At 40.3% G+C, this 14,081-nt stretch overlaps 1 protein-coding gene across 7 annotated transcripts in view; it reads left to right on the top strand.

The window, feature by feature from the left end:
• The window catches only part of CUNH18orf25 (chromosome unknown C18orf25 homolog), a 75,854-nt gene that overhangs the window by 54,244 nt on the left and 7,529 nt on the right, over nucleotides 1-14,081 (top strand). For 4 of the 7 annotated variants that reach the window (XM_040264556.1, XM_040264554.1, XM_040264549.1 and 1 more), the window contains one exon: nucleotides 7,850-7,976. In XM_040264556.1, coding sequence (XP_040120490.1) covers nucleotides 7,850-7,976 — 127 coding nt within the window. Of the gene's footprint in view, nucleotides 1-7,849; nucleotides 7,977-8,415; nucleotides 8,855-11,086; nucleotides 11,155-14,081 lie in introns of those variants that run through there. The other 3 variants (XM_040264553.1, XM_040264552.1, XM_040264555.1) reach the window with 3 other exon arrangements.

Genomic DNA, 14,081 nt, shown 5'->3' with positions numbered 1-14,081 from the left:
ACATCACTGTTCAACAGACCCCCATGGTATTTTCTTTCGTAAATTGGGAAAGGAGTACACCAAGGCTGTATTATTGTCACCCTGTGTATTTAACTTCTACGCAGAATACATCATGCGAAATGCTGGGCTGGATGAAGCATAAGCTGGAATCAAGATTGCTGGGAGAAATATTAATAACCTCATATATGCAAATGATACCACCCAAACAGCAGAAAGCGAAGAGGAACTAAAGAGCCTTTTGATGAGGGTGAAAGAGAAGAGTAAAAAAGCTGGCTTAAAACTCAACATTTAAAAAACTAAGATCATGCATCTGATCCCATCACTTTATGGCAAATAGATGGGGAAAATGTGGAAACAGTGACAGACTTTATTTTCTTGGGCTCCAGAATCACTGTGGATGGTGACTGCAGCCATGAAATTAAAAGACATTTGCTCCTTGGAAGAAAAGCTATGACAGACCTAGAGAGCATATTAAAAAGCAGAGACATCGCTTTGCTGACAAAGGTCCGTGTAGTCAGAGCTATAGTTTTTCTAGTAGTCATGTACAGATGTGAGAGTTGGACCAGAAAGAAAGCTGAGTGCTGAAGAATTGATGCTTTTGAACTGTGTGGTGCTGGAGTCCCTTGGATTGCGAGGAGATCAAAGCAGTCAGTTGTAAAGGAGATAACTCTCAATGTTCATTGGAAAGACTTGAAGGTATTGAAGGCTCCCTCACTGTAAATGTAGATGAGGCCGAGAGAGGCTGAAGTCTGAAGTACTCTTGGTATAATCATTACACTAAACTAATTGAGAGGTCCTCCCGCCTCAGAAGTTAAAAATTCTAAGCAAATCTCATTTTTTCCATCAGCCTTCTTTTTAAGAAGGTGGATTATGAACATTCTCTCCATCCTTGAAATTGGGCTGGTAATCTTGATTTGTCCATAGTACAAGCTTAGTTGTAGTGAAGAGAAAAAAATCTTGGGTTTCCTGTTCTTAGAGCAGGGCTTTTTATAACCAGACCAGAATGACCATGCTTCTGTTGTTAGCGCTTTAAAATCATCGTATCAAGTCTTGTGAAGGAGATTTTGTTTACCTGCTACATGTGGACTGTAAGATTTCAGGTTTCTAATCTGCTTTTCTACCACTTTGTAAAGTTGTTTTTTAATACTTTTGTTGAAAAAGCTCAACACAAGGTAATAATTTGCTTCTTTTGAAACTCTGAGTACTTAAGATAGTAACCTTTTTTATACCTAACATTCCACTGTCATCACTGTGTAATAATTTTATGTACTGCAAATAGGCTTACGACTAGTTCTCATTAGATAGCTGATTTTAAAAAAGAAATATTTGCCCTGATAATTTAGTTACTACCTTTTCTGGTCTACTTTCTGACTTACTTATGTGTTGCAAAGGTCAGAGGTAGGAGGTAGGAGGACAGAAATTGAGAATTTTCTCATGAAATGAAAGAAGTTATCTTTTCAAAAAGCTACACACACAAAGAACTACACAGCAGCCAGCTGCCACAAGAACTAAATATAAATCTTCTGCTTTATTTTCAGTCAAATATATGGTAACTGATACTTAGGCTTTTCGTGCAGAGCTTATTCTAGAATAGGAATAGATTACTACGACTGACGGTATTTGAAGAACCTCGTGCATCTTTGACTCACTTTTGTGTGTGCTTTAGGCCCTGCTCTGCTGTTGGATTACTTTGAGGTCTAGGGGTGTTGGCTGGGGCCGTGTAGGGGTGACCTGAAGGCCAGAGAGTGTTCGCCTCTGCACAGAGGCTTCCAGAGGAATGTGCGACTTTCCAAAGAGGGTAACATTGAGAGAAAAGGCCTGATCGTCCTGGCTCTGAAATAGAGGAGTGGATGCATTCCTGACTTACTGGCAAATGCCGTGGGGTCTCTTGTAGAGCATGGCACCCCACAGACTTGGTGTGTGGCACATTTTATTTAATGGCTCTGAGAGGAGATGTGGCAGAATACTCACATCATTAGTTTAGAGTTGTAAACACTCACCAGGAAATTTGTCTGTATCCTCCCACCCGACCCCACCCCACCCTTTGGCCTTGTTTTGTCTTATACTGACTTATAGACCAAGCAATAAAGAAAATGGCTGCATTGAGGTGTCGGAATCAGAGGCCTGCAGGAGAGGCAGCATTTTCAAGAAAGTCACGTTTCCACAAGGAGGCAAAGAGAACGTTCAGTGCCCTTTTCCATAGAGCTGGCATTCCATAGGGCAGTGGAAAAGTTGTAGGAAGGTGAGTAGTAGGTGGCTGGAGCAAAGGAGAATGACAGTTGAGTAGGGGACAAGACTGGGGGAGGGCACAGCGACCCATTGCAGTCTTCTTGCCTGGAGAATCCATGGGCAGAGGATCCTGATGGGCCACAGTCCATAGGGTCGCAGAGTCAGATACGACTGAAGCCACCTACCACACGTGCACACAGGGGACAAGACAGACAGATGGGCGGCCCCAGAGGGTTGTATTTTGTGAGTGGCCGGGAGGGTAGAAGTATGTTTTACTTCTCATAACCATTGCTTACCCTCTTACCTCTTCCTAACGCTTTCTCCTTTTGCTTAGCTATACTTAGCCTGTTACTTCCTGCTACGCTATTCCTCTACCTTATTGAACCCATCACATAGTCCTTTTTTAGCTCCCCTAGTTGCTTCTTTCTTCCTCTGTCTAGTTTGTTCAGCTCAACTCTCCTTTGTTGATATCCTCAGCTCCTTATATAGTTGACTTTCTTGTACTCAGCTGGCCAAGTCTGATCCCTGGATGCACACTTTAGAGCCTTTATCCATGCTGGAGAAAGTCAGATAGTTGAAAAGTTGAGGGTCATATTTACTTCCTGATTTGCAGCCTCACCTTGGCTCTCAGTACTGCCCAGCACTTTCCTCCTTTCCTTAGGCATCGTTCTTTCTTCACAGTGGCCAGCTCACTTTTCTAAACCTACTCTAAACTGACACTGCTATCCTACTCACACCTGTGCTCTGCAGATGGCCCTCTGCATTCTTTGCAGATCAAGATTACCTCAGCTTTCTGCCATCAAAGCTATTTGCTCTCTGCCTTTTTTCTAGATACGGCCGGTAAAAATAACTGTATGCATGCACACATCCCTGTTCCTCAAACCCGTATTCCTCCTAGTGCCGTCTATTGCCGTTTCCTCCATAGCCAGATGTCTTCGAATGTGTCTGCTTCTTCTCCCCTTCTGTTCTTCTTCAGCCTGCTTTGCTGCAGTAGCTTCAGTCCCATCATTCCTCTGAGGTTCCCCAGGCCAGGGTTGTGTGTGGTCATCTTATCACCTGTTCTATTGGGCTATACTTAGTTCCTCCTCTTATTGTGTCTCTCTGTTGGGCATTGTAGGCACCTCTTCTGAGAAATGCTCTCTTTATGGTGCCCTGGCTTCATATCTTCAGGTTTTCTTTCTGTCTCTTGGTTGACCTTGGTGAGCGCTTCTTCCTGTGCTCATCCCTTAATTACTGGTTTTTGTCAGGGTTCTGTTTTAGGCCCCCTTCGTTCCACTGGATGAACTTTGTCTTCTCCACTATTGGGAGGACTTACCTATTATTTTCTCTCTAGACCGCTGGCCTGAGCTTTAAAACAGTAGTAACTTCAACTGCCTGTTGAGCCTCGTCGTCATGCCCTAAGCAGCCACCCTCAACACGTCCATTGGTGCACTGAATGCCACCAGTTACCTACATCAGAAACCTTGGCGTCCGTTTTTCCTTTGCCTAATTTCCAAGATTACTCACTGTTTGTTCTTACAGAAATGCAGACTGTTCCTCCTTTTGTTTCTTTCCTGGTTCAGCCATAGCCATTTCTCACCCTGGAAACTATAGCAGTCTAACTGGTTTCCTTTCCTCTAATATTTCTTGTCCCGCTACTCATTCTATTTCCATACTTGAAAAAATTTTAAATTCAAAATCCAATCATGTCACTTCTCTGCTGAAATCCTTCATTGGTTTCCTAGTTTTCAAGGTCTAGTCCAGATTCCTTACCCATGATCTGACCTCTGCTGACTTTACCAGCTCATTTTTCATTACCTTTTTTTTTCTTACTACCATTACCCCAGATCTCACCCTAAAGGGTGGTGTTCGGCCCTGAAGGCTGCATGGTGTTCCTTGTGCTGCTTTCCTTCACCTGGGCCTGCTCTTCCCTGCGAGCTCGGTGTCCTTGATTGTTCTCCGGTCTAGGAAATGGTCCTTTTCTCTCTGCATGTAGGGCTTTCTTTGCCTCCCTCTCAGACTAGTTTTCACACCGTAATGCCAGCGGACTGGTTTTTGGTATCCATGGATATACTGTAAGCTTGTTGAGGGTGGGAACTCTGCCTCCCTTGTTTGTTCCCTGTAGTAGTCCTAGCGCTGAGCGCAGAGCATTTGCTGTTGCTTAGTCGCTTAGTTGTGTCCAGCTCGTTTGTGACCCTATCGACTGCAGCCCGCCAGGCTTCTCTGTTCATGGGATTTTCCAAGCAGTAATACTGGAGTGGGTTGGCATTTCCTTCTCCAGGGATCTTCCTGACCCAGGGATTGAACCCATGTCTTCTGCTTGGCAAGCGGATTCTTAACCACTGAGCCACCTGGGAAGCCCAAGCACAGTGCATAGCATGTCATAAATAAGTATTTACTTCAGAAATAAGTAGATGAGGTATACTGTTAGAGCTGTGCGCAGCAGGTCTGCTTGAAATACTGACTGTGGACAAAAGGGAGAGTGTCAATTTGTGTTTCTCCCGAGCAGTGCATTTGGAACTATGGGTATGACAGCAGTCTAACTACAGCACTGAGGTGGAATGAGACAGAAGGCTTTGCCATGAACAAAGTAGTGGGGTCAGAGCAAGAATCTCGGTTTACCAAATCCAGGCTTAACCAAATTCCACTTAAGCAGCCACCCTAGATTTAACAAAACTGGGTTTGTCTGGTGGATGTCACCTTTGCATGCTTGTAGAGTTCCACATCACTGCCCATACCACACAGAATGCTATCTGTTCTTTAATATAGATAGGATTAACAAGCCTATGTGCCATGTGTTCAGACACTCAGTTGTGTCCAATCTTTGTAGCCCGTCAGGCTCCTCTGTCCATGGAATTCTCCCGGCAAGAACACTAGAGTGGGGTGCCATTTCCTCTTCCAGGGCATCTTTCTGACCCAGGGATCAAATCTGTGTCTCTTCTATCTCCTGCAGTGGCAGGGCAGATTCTTAACCACTAGCACCACCTGAGAAGCCCACTAATAAGCCTGTGCAGACTGTAATACAGTTTCAGTCACTGGTTGTATCTAGAAGACTTTAATCTTCTGTTTTCTCATATATGCATCAGTTTAAATTGAAGAAAAAAAGGTAAAAAAATAATATTAAAGAATTGTAAAAAAGACCGACAGTCATTTACTTTTCATAGCTTTTAACCAGCACATACATATTTTTAGTGTTATATGTAACTCTGTGTGTGTTATACATGTATTTTCCCCAAGTTTCTACATAGCAATCTGGTGAGTATCATTTGACATCATGACTCTGCTTATTTAAAGTGTTTTCTGTAAGGCTAAATTATCAGAGGTGAGATTATAGGGTCAGAGGGTATATAAATTATAAGTCTTTTATGCTTGTGGGACTGTCCAAAATTTTCAAAAAGGATTACACTACAAGTTTGCAGGAGTATGAAAGTACAAGGTTTGTCTTGACCTTGAAGCATAGATACGAGTAAGGTGAGAAGGGAAGAGAGAGTTGTATATATAAAATCTTATTTATATTGGTTTAGTTGACCTAAAGATCCTCTTGATGAGGGTGAAAGAGAAGAGTGAAAAAACTAGCCAAAAACTAAACATGAAAAAAAAAAAGGCTAAGATCATGGCATCCAGTCCCATCACTTCATGGCAAATAGAAAGGGAAAAAGTGGGCGTAGTGATAAATTTCATTTTTTGGGCTCCAAAGTCACTGTTCAGTGACTGCAGCTGTGAAGTTTAAAGCTACTTGCTCCTTGGAAGGAAACTATGACAAACCTAGACAGCATGTTAAAAAGCGGAGACATTACTTTGCCAACAAAGATCTGTCTAGTCAAACCTATGGTTTTTCCAGTAGTCAGGTATGGATGTGAGAGTTGGACCATAAAGAAGGCTGAGCACCAGAGAATTGATGCTTTCGAAATACGGTGCTGGAGAAGACTTGAGAGTCCCTGGAACTGCAAGGAGTTGAGTCAGTCCTAAAGGAAATTAACTCTGAATATTCATTGGAAGGACTGATGCTGATGCTCCAGTTCTTTGGCCATCTGATGCGCAGGGGCAGCTCACTGGAAAAGACTCTGATGGTGGGAAAGATTGAAAGCAAAAGGAGAAGGGGGTGGCAGTGGATAAGATGGTTAGATAGCATCATCAGCCCAGTGGACATGAATTTGAGCAAACTCTGGGAGATAGTGAAGGACAGAGGAGCCTGGTGTGCTGCAGTCCATGGGATCTCAGAGTCAGACACGACTTAGTGACTGAATAACAACAACAGTTGTTGGATTTTTTTTTAATAGGGAGAAATAATTTTGTATCAGATGACAATATATTTAAATAAAAATACATCTTTAAAGAGTAAATGAAAATTTATACCTGTTGCAACTCTGTTTATTCCATGTTTACTCTTAGACATTCTGAAATTCATCCAAGTCAGAATATTCAAGAACTGAATACATAGGTTTTTAACTCTTTGTCTCTGGTTTTTTTTTTTTTTTTTTGGCTGTGACATGCAGGATCTTAGTTCTCCCGACTAGGTATTGAACCTGTAACCCCTGCATTGGAAGCGTGAAGTCCTGTCTAACCAGAGGAGTGCCGAGGAATCCCTCTGAATTTTAACTCTTTTTAGAATTGTTTAAACAGCTGTGTACTTTGGTGCTATGCCATTAACCTGTATTGAGAGTCAGTTCTATTAAACTCATGTTTAGTGTTGGAAAATGCATTTTATTGCACCATGGAATAGATGCTTTGTGAAGATCTTTGTGAGAAAGTCCTTATAGGCTCCAGTGCTTGCCAGGGTGAAGCATTGTGTGGTGCTTTCTGTCTAATGAGGAGTGTCAACAACATACAGGTTATATATTTCAGTTTCTCAGGGCAAAAATTGCTATTTGCTTCTAGTCTTCCCTTTTAGATGCTGTTTTGGGTCCAGTTCCCCTCCCCCCCCCCCCCCCCCACCACCACCCCCAACCAGATCAATCAAACCTGCAGCACCATCAGTGATAGTGCAGTCTTAACCACTGGACTGCCAGGGAATGCCTTTGGGTTTGATTTTGTCAAGTCTGGATTCCTGGAGAGAAAATTGTTAAAATTGTTTAAAATTGAGAGAAAATTATTAAATCTTTTGTAAGGTTTCCCAATGTAGCTATGATATTAATAATTCTTTTATTTACTCCATTTGTGCTTTTGAGCTTGTCTGGTTTAGAATTTTGTTATATTAAAATGATAAGCAGTAGAGAACTCCTTTGACCTGAGTGGAGACAAACCTAGCCACAGGTCATTTAAAAGCAGAGTAGAATTTAATGCAAAAAGCATCACAAAATAGAGTATTATTGCAGTTTATACATACCTACATTTATATACACAAACTTGTCAGAATACTCTAGAATTTTTTCTCCTAAAGAATGGCAGTAGAAAGCAAGAGAATTGGAGTTCTTACTCTTATGTACTTCTGTGTTGTTTGAACATTCTTTTAACAATCAGTATGTATTGTTTTTTTTTTTTTTTTATTTGACATAGGTAACAGTTTCATGGAGGCAAGCTTTTATAAGGGCACTCTGTTTCAGTGATTAAACTGAGAGGAGAAATCCATCAGTGTGATGTTTCTGCTGCTCTTAAGGAATCAAAATATAGTGCTTAGTTTTTTCTCCCCTTTCTCTCTCAGGTCATTTGGATCCAGGATTCCTAGCAAGTGAGAAAACATCTGCTGGCAATGCACCACTCAATGAAGAAATTAATATTGCCTCTTCAGATAGTGAAGTGGAGATTGTGGGGGTTCAGGAACATGCAAGGTAGGAAATTAATTCGAGAGAAGAAAATGGTATGGCATGCCATGGCATGGCTGGCATGAATGTTGGGAGCTATTTCTCAGCTTCCTGTAGTTTAAGAAATACATTTTGGGGTTCAGGAGTGGGAACTTATGTACACCCATGGTGGATTCATGTTGATGTATGGCAAAACCAATATAGTATTATAAAGTAAAAAAATAAATAAAAAATATTAAAATAAAATTAAAAGAAATACATTTTTATTATAGACACTTGATGGGCTTCAGAATGTATTGCAGATTGTCTTATATCAGAAACATCTTGGCCACACGTGTATGTGAACCAGAACTAATGTTTTTCTCTTATTTTTAGCAAATGGCTAGATGGCTTAACAGATTTTTCTGTTACGGCAGAAGTATCGCCATACTTCCCCCCTTCTCACCCATATTTTCTTGCCTTTCAGTTAATCTTGAAATATATCGGGAACAAATAATTGGAAAATCTACATTTGACATCACACCTCTTCTTAGAGCACCTCCCCTTATCTTCTATGAAAAGTTACAGGTTACTTTAGTCAGTTCTTAACAGTATATTTCTGGTGATGTTCATGTGATTTAGGGTATCTTGTTTCTTAGGAATTAAAAAAGCTGTAGGACATTGACTTAGTGTGCAGTAGTATAAAAATGATTTTGTGAAGTTTGTCATTCTTTAAGATAAGAGTGAGCAAGCTGGAGCCCACAGGCCAGATCTGGCCTGCTGCGTCTTTCTATATGGACCTTAAGCTGAGAATCGTTTCTACGTTTTCAAATGGTTGGGGGAAAAAATCAAGACATGTTTTGATATGAAAAAATTAAATTCAAATATAATTTATTTATCCATAAATAAAGGTTTGTTTGAACAGACCATGCTTATTTACTTACATATTGTCTATTTTATACTCCAGTGGCAGAATTGCGAAGTTTCTTCAGACACCTTAGGGTCCACAGAGCCAAAGATATTTATTGTCTAGCTCTTTGCAGAAAAAATTTACTGACTCTTCCTTTAAGATATGCCCCTAAGAATTAGTTGCAGCCCTGTCAGAGATACACCTGAGAAACATTTAACACACACATACAAAACAAAATCTCATCTTTGGAAAAATCTGTATTCTCTGTAGTGAACAGTTTTTCTCCTGTGCCACAAGAGTTACGATTTTATGATTTCCTCAAGTAGGTATACAAGATAGTACGTTGCCTTATTTTTAGGTCTGATTTTGATCTTTGGTTAGCAAGATAATAAAACATTCACCAGCACTTATTTCTTCTGTTGACTTACTTAAAAGGTGCATTTAGGAATGGAGAAGTGGGGGCAAAATACACAAGCACGTAAATTGAGGAATCCTTTCTCTAATGAGAACTGATTTTACTTTCTGAGAGGATTTTTTAGTTAAACAATTGGGGCTTTAAGGGTGTAGAGTTAAGTTGTAATTTATTAAGCCATCTCCCCGTAAGTGGCTAATTCTCCATCAGAATACTTTACCTTCTATCTTGTATTTATGCCCTAAATACAAGGGCATAAATGTCTGCATAGCTGCTTCCTTTTTTCTTGTCTTTCTAAATGGTTATTCCCCCCTATTCTGGTGGGAAAGAACTTTCATTCTTTAACCTTTCCTTACCTCATACTTTATTCTCTTCCTTAGTAAAATATGTTCTCTTTTAATTTTCTCATGTATTTCCTTCCAGCTGACTTATTCATCAGATGAAGAAGATAGAACTCCAGGTTTCTTCCCTTAGCATACATTTGTCATTATTTTATTTCAGCACTGTATAAATATGAAAGATGTTATTAGACTTTAAGCCCCATGTCAAGATCTTTCTAGAATATATTTACCATTTCCGACTCTGTACTATAAAACTTACTCTGCCTATAGACTGATAGATTGATGTAGGTTAATTATCTTCTGTTGTGCCAGGAGCACATTATCTAGTTACCAACTTCCTCTTGACTGACTTTTCAAATTTTAATTCAGTGTTACTCATGTTTTCCTACTTAAGTAGGAAAGACTAGGTCATGACCTGTGTTGTCTGTTTAAGCTCTCGCTCATTCTGAGACATATCACTTGGTCCAGTTCTCTATTAACTCCTGCCAGTTCTTCCTTCTTTATTGTTTCTTTGTGCCTAGAAATGCTACAGATGCTACTCTTCTTTTCAGGAATTTCCCCAGTGACTCAGCGGTAAAGACTCTGCCTGCAGTGGAGGAGACACAGGTTCAGTCCCCGAGTCAGGAAGGTCCCGTGGAGGAGGGCATGGCAACCCACTCCAGTATTTCTTGCCTGGAGAATCCTGGAGTCTGGTGGGCTACAGTCCATAGGGTCGCAGAGTCAGACACGACTGAAGTGACTGAGCACGCACACCCTTCTTTTCAGATTCTTTGTTTAACTTTCCTTTTGTAATGAAGTCTTCAGCTTATTTTCCTACCAATATTTTTGTTATCTGTAGTTGAAATTATATTATTTCTCTTGAAACTTGTAGATTTAAATTCTAAGTTTCTCTCACCTTCAGTGCACACACACACTCAAAGATTATCTTTAGTAGACCCTTCTCTGAACTTGTTACAGCTTGTTATTCAGATTGTCATTTTACTCTATGAACACACATACTTATTTCAGTCTTAACTAAGCCAAATGACTTTGGGTACATTTTAAATAACATGCTATAACATTACCTTTGAGGACTTTTTCTTACCAGGCTCTGAAATATAAAGATATGTTTTTGTTTTTTAAATTCTGATCTTTTAGTTTGAATCCTGGGGAAATCATATCTTAGCAGTAACAGCTTTATCTTAAAATCTCAATGTGGGTAGAGTTGACAAATTCTGTTGGAGTACTTTGAATGGACTCTTATCATTATGAGGGGATCTCTCATTTTGGCCCTTGGTCTAGGAATGAGTAGAATCTCACTGACTGTTGTGCTTTTCTCAAAAATTTTCCAGCAGTTTTATTTAGAAGAAGCCTGATAGTCTTTCAAACACTGAGGTTAAAAAGCTGAGAAGCAGGTTGTGGGGGTGGGGGGGGGGCCGAGAGGCTTTCTTATTGGTTGCTTCGAAATCGCCCCTTTAGCTGGCTGTATCTCATCTGGAATTTGTTTCTTTTACAGGTCTAGGGTTGCAGTTATGAAGTATTGATGGGCTTCTGGCAGGGTTATCGCTTGGAAGAAGGTTTTAGGTTTTGATCCACATCTTTGTGTTCTAATTTGATTTTTTGCATGCATAGATGTTTTGTTTGGATTTAGTTGACCTTTTCTTGTTTTTTCTTTTGGTATTCTACCTTGTGGGCTTTCTGAGAGCTTTAAAAAACTCAGACTTCGTTCATGAGTTGTTCTCTTTGGGGATTGTGGTTGTTCTGACTTGCATTGGATACCATTTTTCCATGTTAGAAACATTCTGTTTTGTTGACCTTTGCATTCAGTAATTCTGGTTATGATGTGTCTTTTTTTTTTTTTTCCAATAAACAGTCATTTTTCTTTTGTTGCATGCTAACATCTTTCCCTGCTCTTTTATTTTAGATTTTGACATATTCTCTTAGCTTACATGTGTCTTCTAGTTATAGGCTAGAAAGCATGCTTTCTTAACTTGAATGAATCTTTTATGGCTGCCTTGGATTGCTGTGATGAACTCTTGTCATTGTCTACATGTCATTTCTAGGTGTTATTTTTGGACAGTCCAGTTTTAGAAGATGCTGTTTGCTAGTGAGGTGGGAACTTCTCTAAAATCTCTGGTTCTTCTGCACCTACTTACTTTTGCCATAAGTTTTAAGTTATGACCCTCTTGCCAGTATTTTTCTTTATCCTTTGTCCTTTTTCCTTCTTTCCTTCTACCAGCGTCATTGGTAATTCCCCTAGGAAGATGAGTGCATGTAGCACGGGTCTTCATGTTATGAAGCTGTGTTGGAACAGTTCTCTCAGTACTTGTTCTCTGAAGCTTTTATGAATAATCAGACTATCTCCTTTCACAAACGTGGTCCTGTGGTCATTGGTTAATGTTGATTGACCCGGCAGCAGAAGAATTAGTGTGGGAAGGCTTTTGCATTTAAGACTGATTGTATCCTAGAACCACTTGATAACATTAACCCTAAAAAAGCAAGGGGGGTGGGTGAGCATTTCCCTGAAGCTACAAGGATTCATTCCACCTTCAGTTCAGAAAAATAAGTAGGAATGTTATCTAAGAGGTCACCTTCAGGATCTGTAAATGAGAGCAAAAAATGATTAATTTTTAATGTTGTTTTCTTAGAATAGTAAGTTAACTGTATCAACAGCTGATCATCATCAGAGCCTGCCCTCTTTCTGTGTTTTTCTTCCTTTCTACTCCAAAGTCTCTCCTTTATTGGTTTTAGTGTATGAAGAGCAGGAAATTATTATATCAAAACTTATTGTTTATAAATAGTGGATTGGTGGGGGAAATGGAAGTGAGGCCTAAGCAGTTTTTCTTGGCTGTAAGACTCAAAATGTGATTTGTTTTGTAGACCTGTTGCCAGTCATATGCAGATTAAATGCTTTGTGAGGAAAAAGCTTGTGTCTGCACTAGAATCTGATTGGACTGATTGCAAGACAGATGAGTATATTCCCACCCCATATCTTTCATAATAGAGAAAGGATATGTGCTAATACATGGAACTGTTTTATGTTAGTTAACCTTCCCAAATTTTGATCTTCTCACATCCTTCTTTTTAAAAAAATGTATTTTTATTATTTATTTATTTGGCTGCACCAGAGCTTAGTTCCTGCATGCAGGATCTAGTTCCCTGACCAGGGATCAGACCTGAGCCCCTTCATTTGGAGGGTGGAGTCCCAGCCTCTGGACCACCAGGGAGGTGCATCACATGAGCCTCCTGTATAGGGCCTGTCTGTGGGGTTAATAACAGTTGTTGTAGTCCCATTTCTTCCTGAGTTTTTTTTTTTTTCCCTTTTTTATCTAAGTTATTCTGTGATGTACCATCTTATAAAATAGAGCTTGACCTTTTTCCCCAAAAGTCTTGTTCTATCCTCATCCATCTCCTAGCTACCATTTTATTTAAGGTGGTTGAGGTCTTAAATCATAAAAATTGTTTTGAATGTTTTGTTGGCTTGTAACACACAGAGAAAAGCTATAAGTGTGCCTTCTAGCTTTTGTACCCACACCCAAGTCACCAGCATTCAGAGCAAGAAGCAGGAGTGCCCCCGTGCCACTTCTTAGTTATACCTTCCCCTGTCCCTCGCCTTGTCCCCGTAACTACTGTCCTGACTTCTAACAGGATAGTTTGCTTATATTCAGAATCTTATTCACATTCCTGACAGATGCCTCAGCAATTCCTTAAATGTTTAAAAGGCAGATTATTCTGTTTTGTGTAATAATGACCATTCAAAACTTGCCTTCTAGAAAACGATTGTTGGTTCTTATCTATGCTCTCAAGATTGTGTACATAGAGGAGCTGCCTTCCATGGTGATTCTCCCTTCTTTGGCAGCTGCCCTTCAGTTGCAATTAATAGGAGACAGAAAAGTTTTTGACCAAAGAAAGGATCATCACGTTCTCCAGAGAATCTAAAATTTTGAAGAGAAACAGAGTCAGAGGATTGGTGGTTGTTACTGTTCAGTCACTAAGTCGTTTCCAACTGTTTGCGACCCCATGGACTGCAGCACAGCAGTTTCCCCTGTCCTTCACTGCCTCCCAGAGTTTGCTCAGATTCGTGTCCATTGAGTCAGTGATGCTGCCCCACTATCACATCCTCTGCCACCCTCTTTTCCTTTTGCCTTCAATCTTTCCCAGCATCAGGGTCTTTTCCAATGAGTTGGCTCTTCCCATCAGGTGACCAAAGTGTTGGAACTTCAGCTTCAGCCCTTCCAGTGAATTCAGGGTTGATTTCCTTTAGGATTGACTTGTTTGATTGAGACTTCACCAGCACCGTGATTTGGAAGCATCAGTTCTTCAGTGCTCAGGCTTCTTTCTGGTCCAACTCTTCACATCCATCCATGACTACTGGAGAAACCATAGCTTTGACTAGACACACCGTGGTTGGCACACTGATGTCTCTACTTTTTAATATGCTATCTAGGTTTGTCATCGCTTTCCTTGCAAGAAACAAGTGTCTTTTAATTCCATGGCCACAGTCACTGTCC

Source organism: Oryx dammah, unplaced genomic scaffold, assembly GCF_014754425.2.
Source record: "Oryx dammah isolate SB20612 unplaced genomic scaffold, SCBI_Odam_1.1 HiC_scaffold_22, whole genome shotgun sequence".
Taxonomy (NCBI): Eukaryota; Metazoa; Chordata; class Mammalia; order Artiodactyla; family Bovidae; genus Oryx; species Oryx dammah.
Note: the sequence above shows the minus strand (reverse complement) of the source record. Positions and strands in the feature narration are given on the sequence as shown.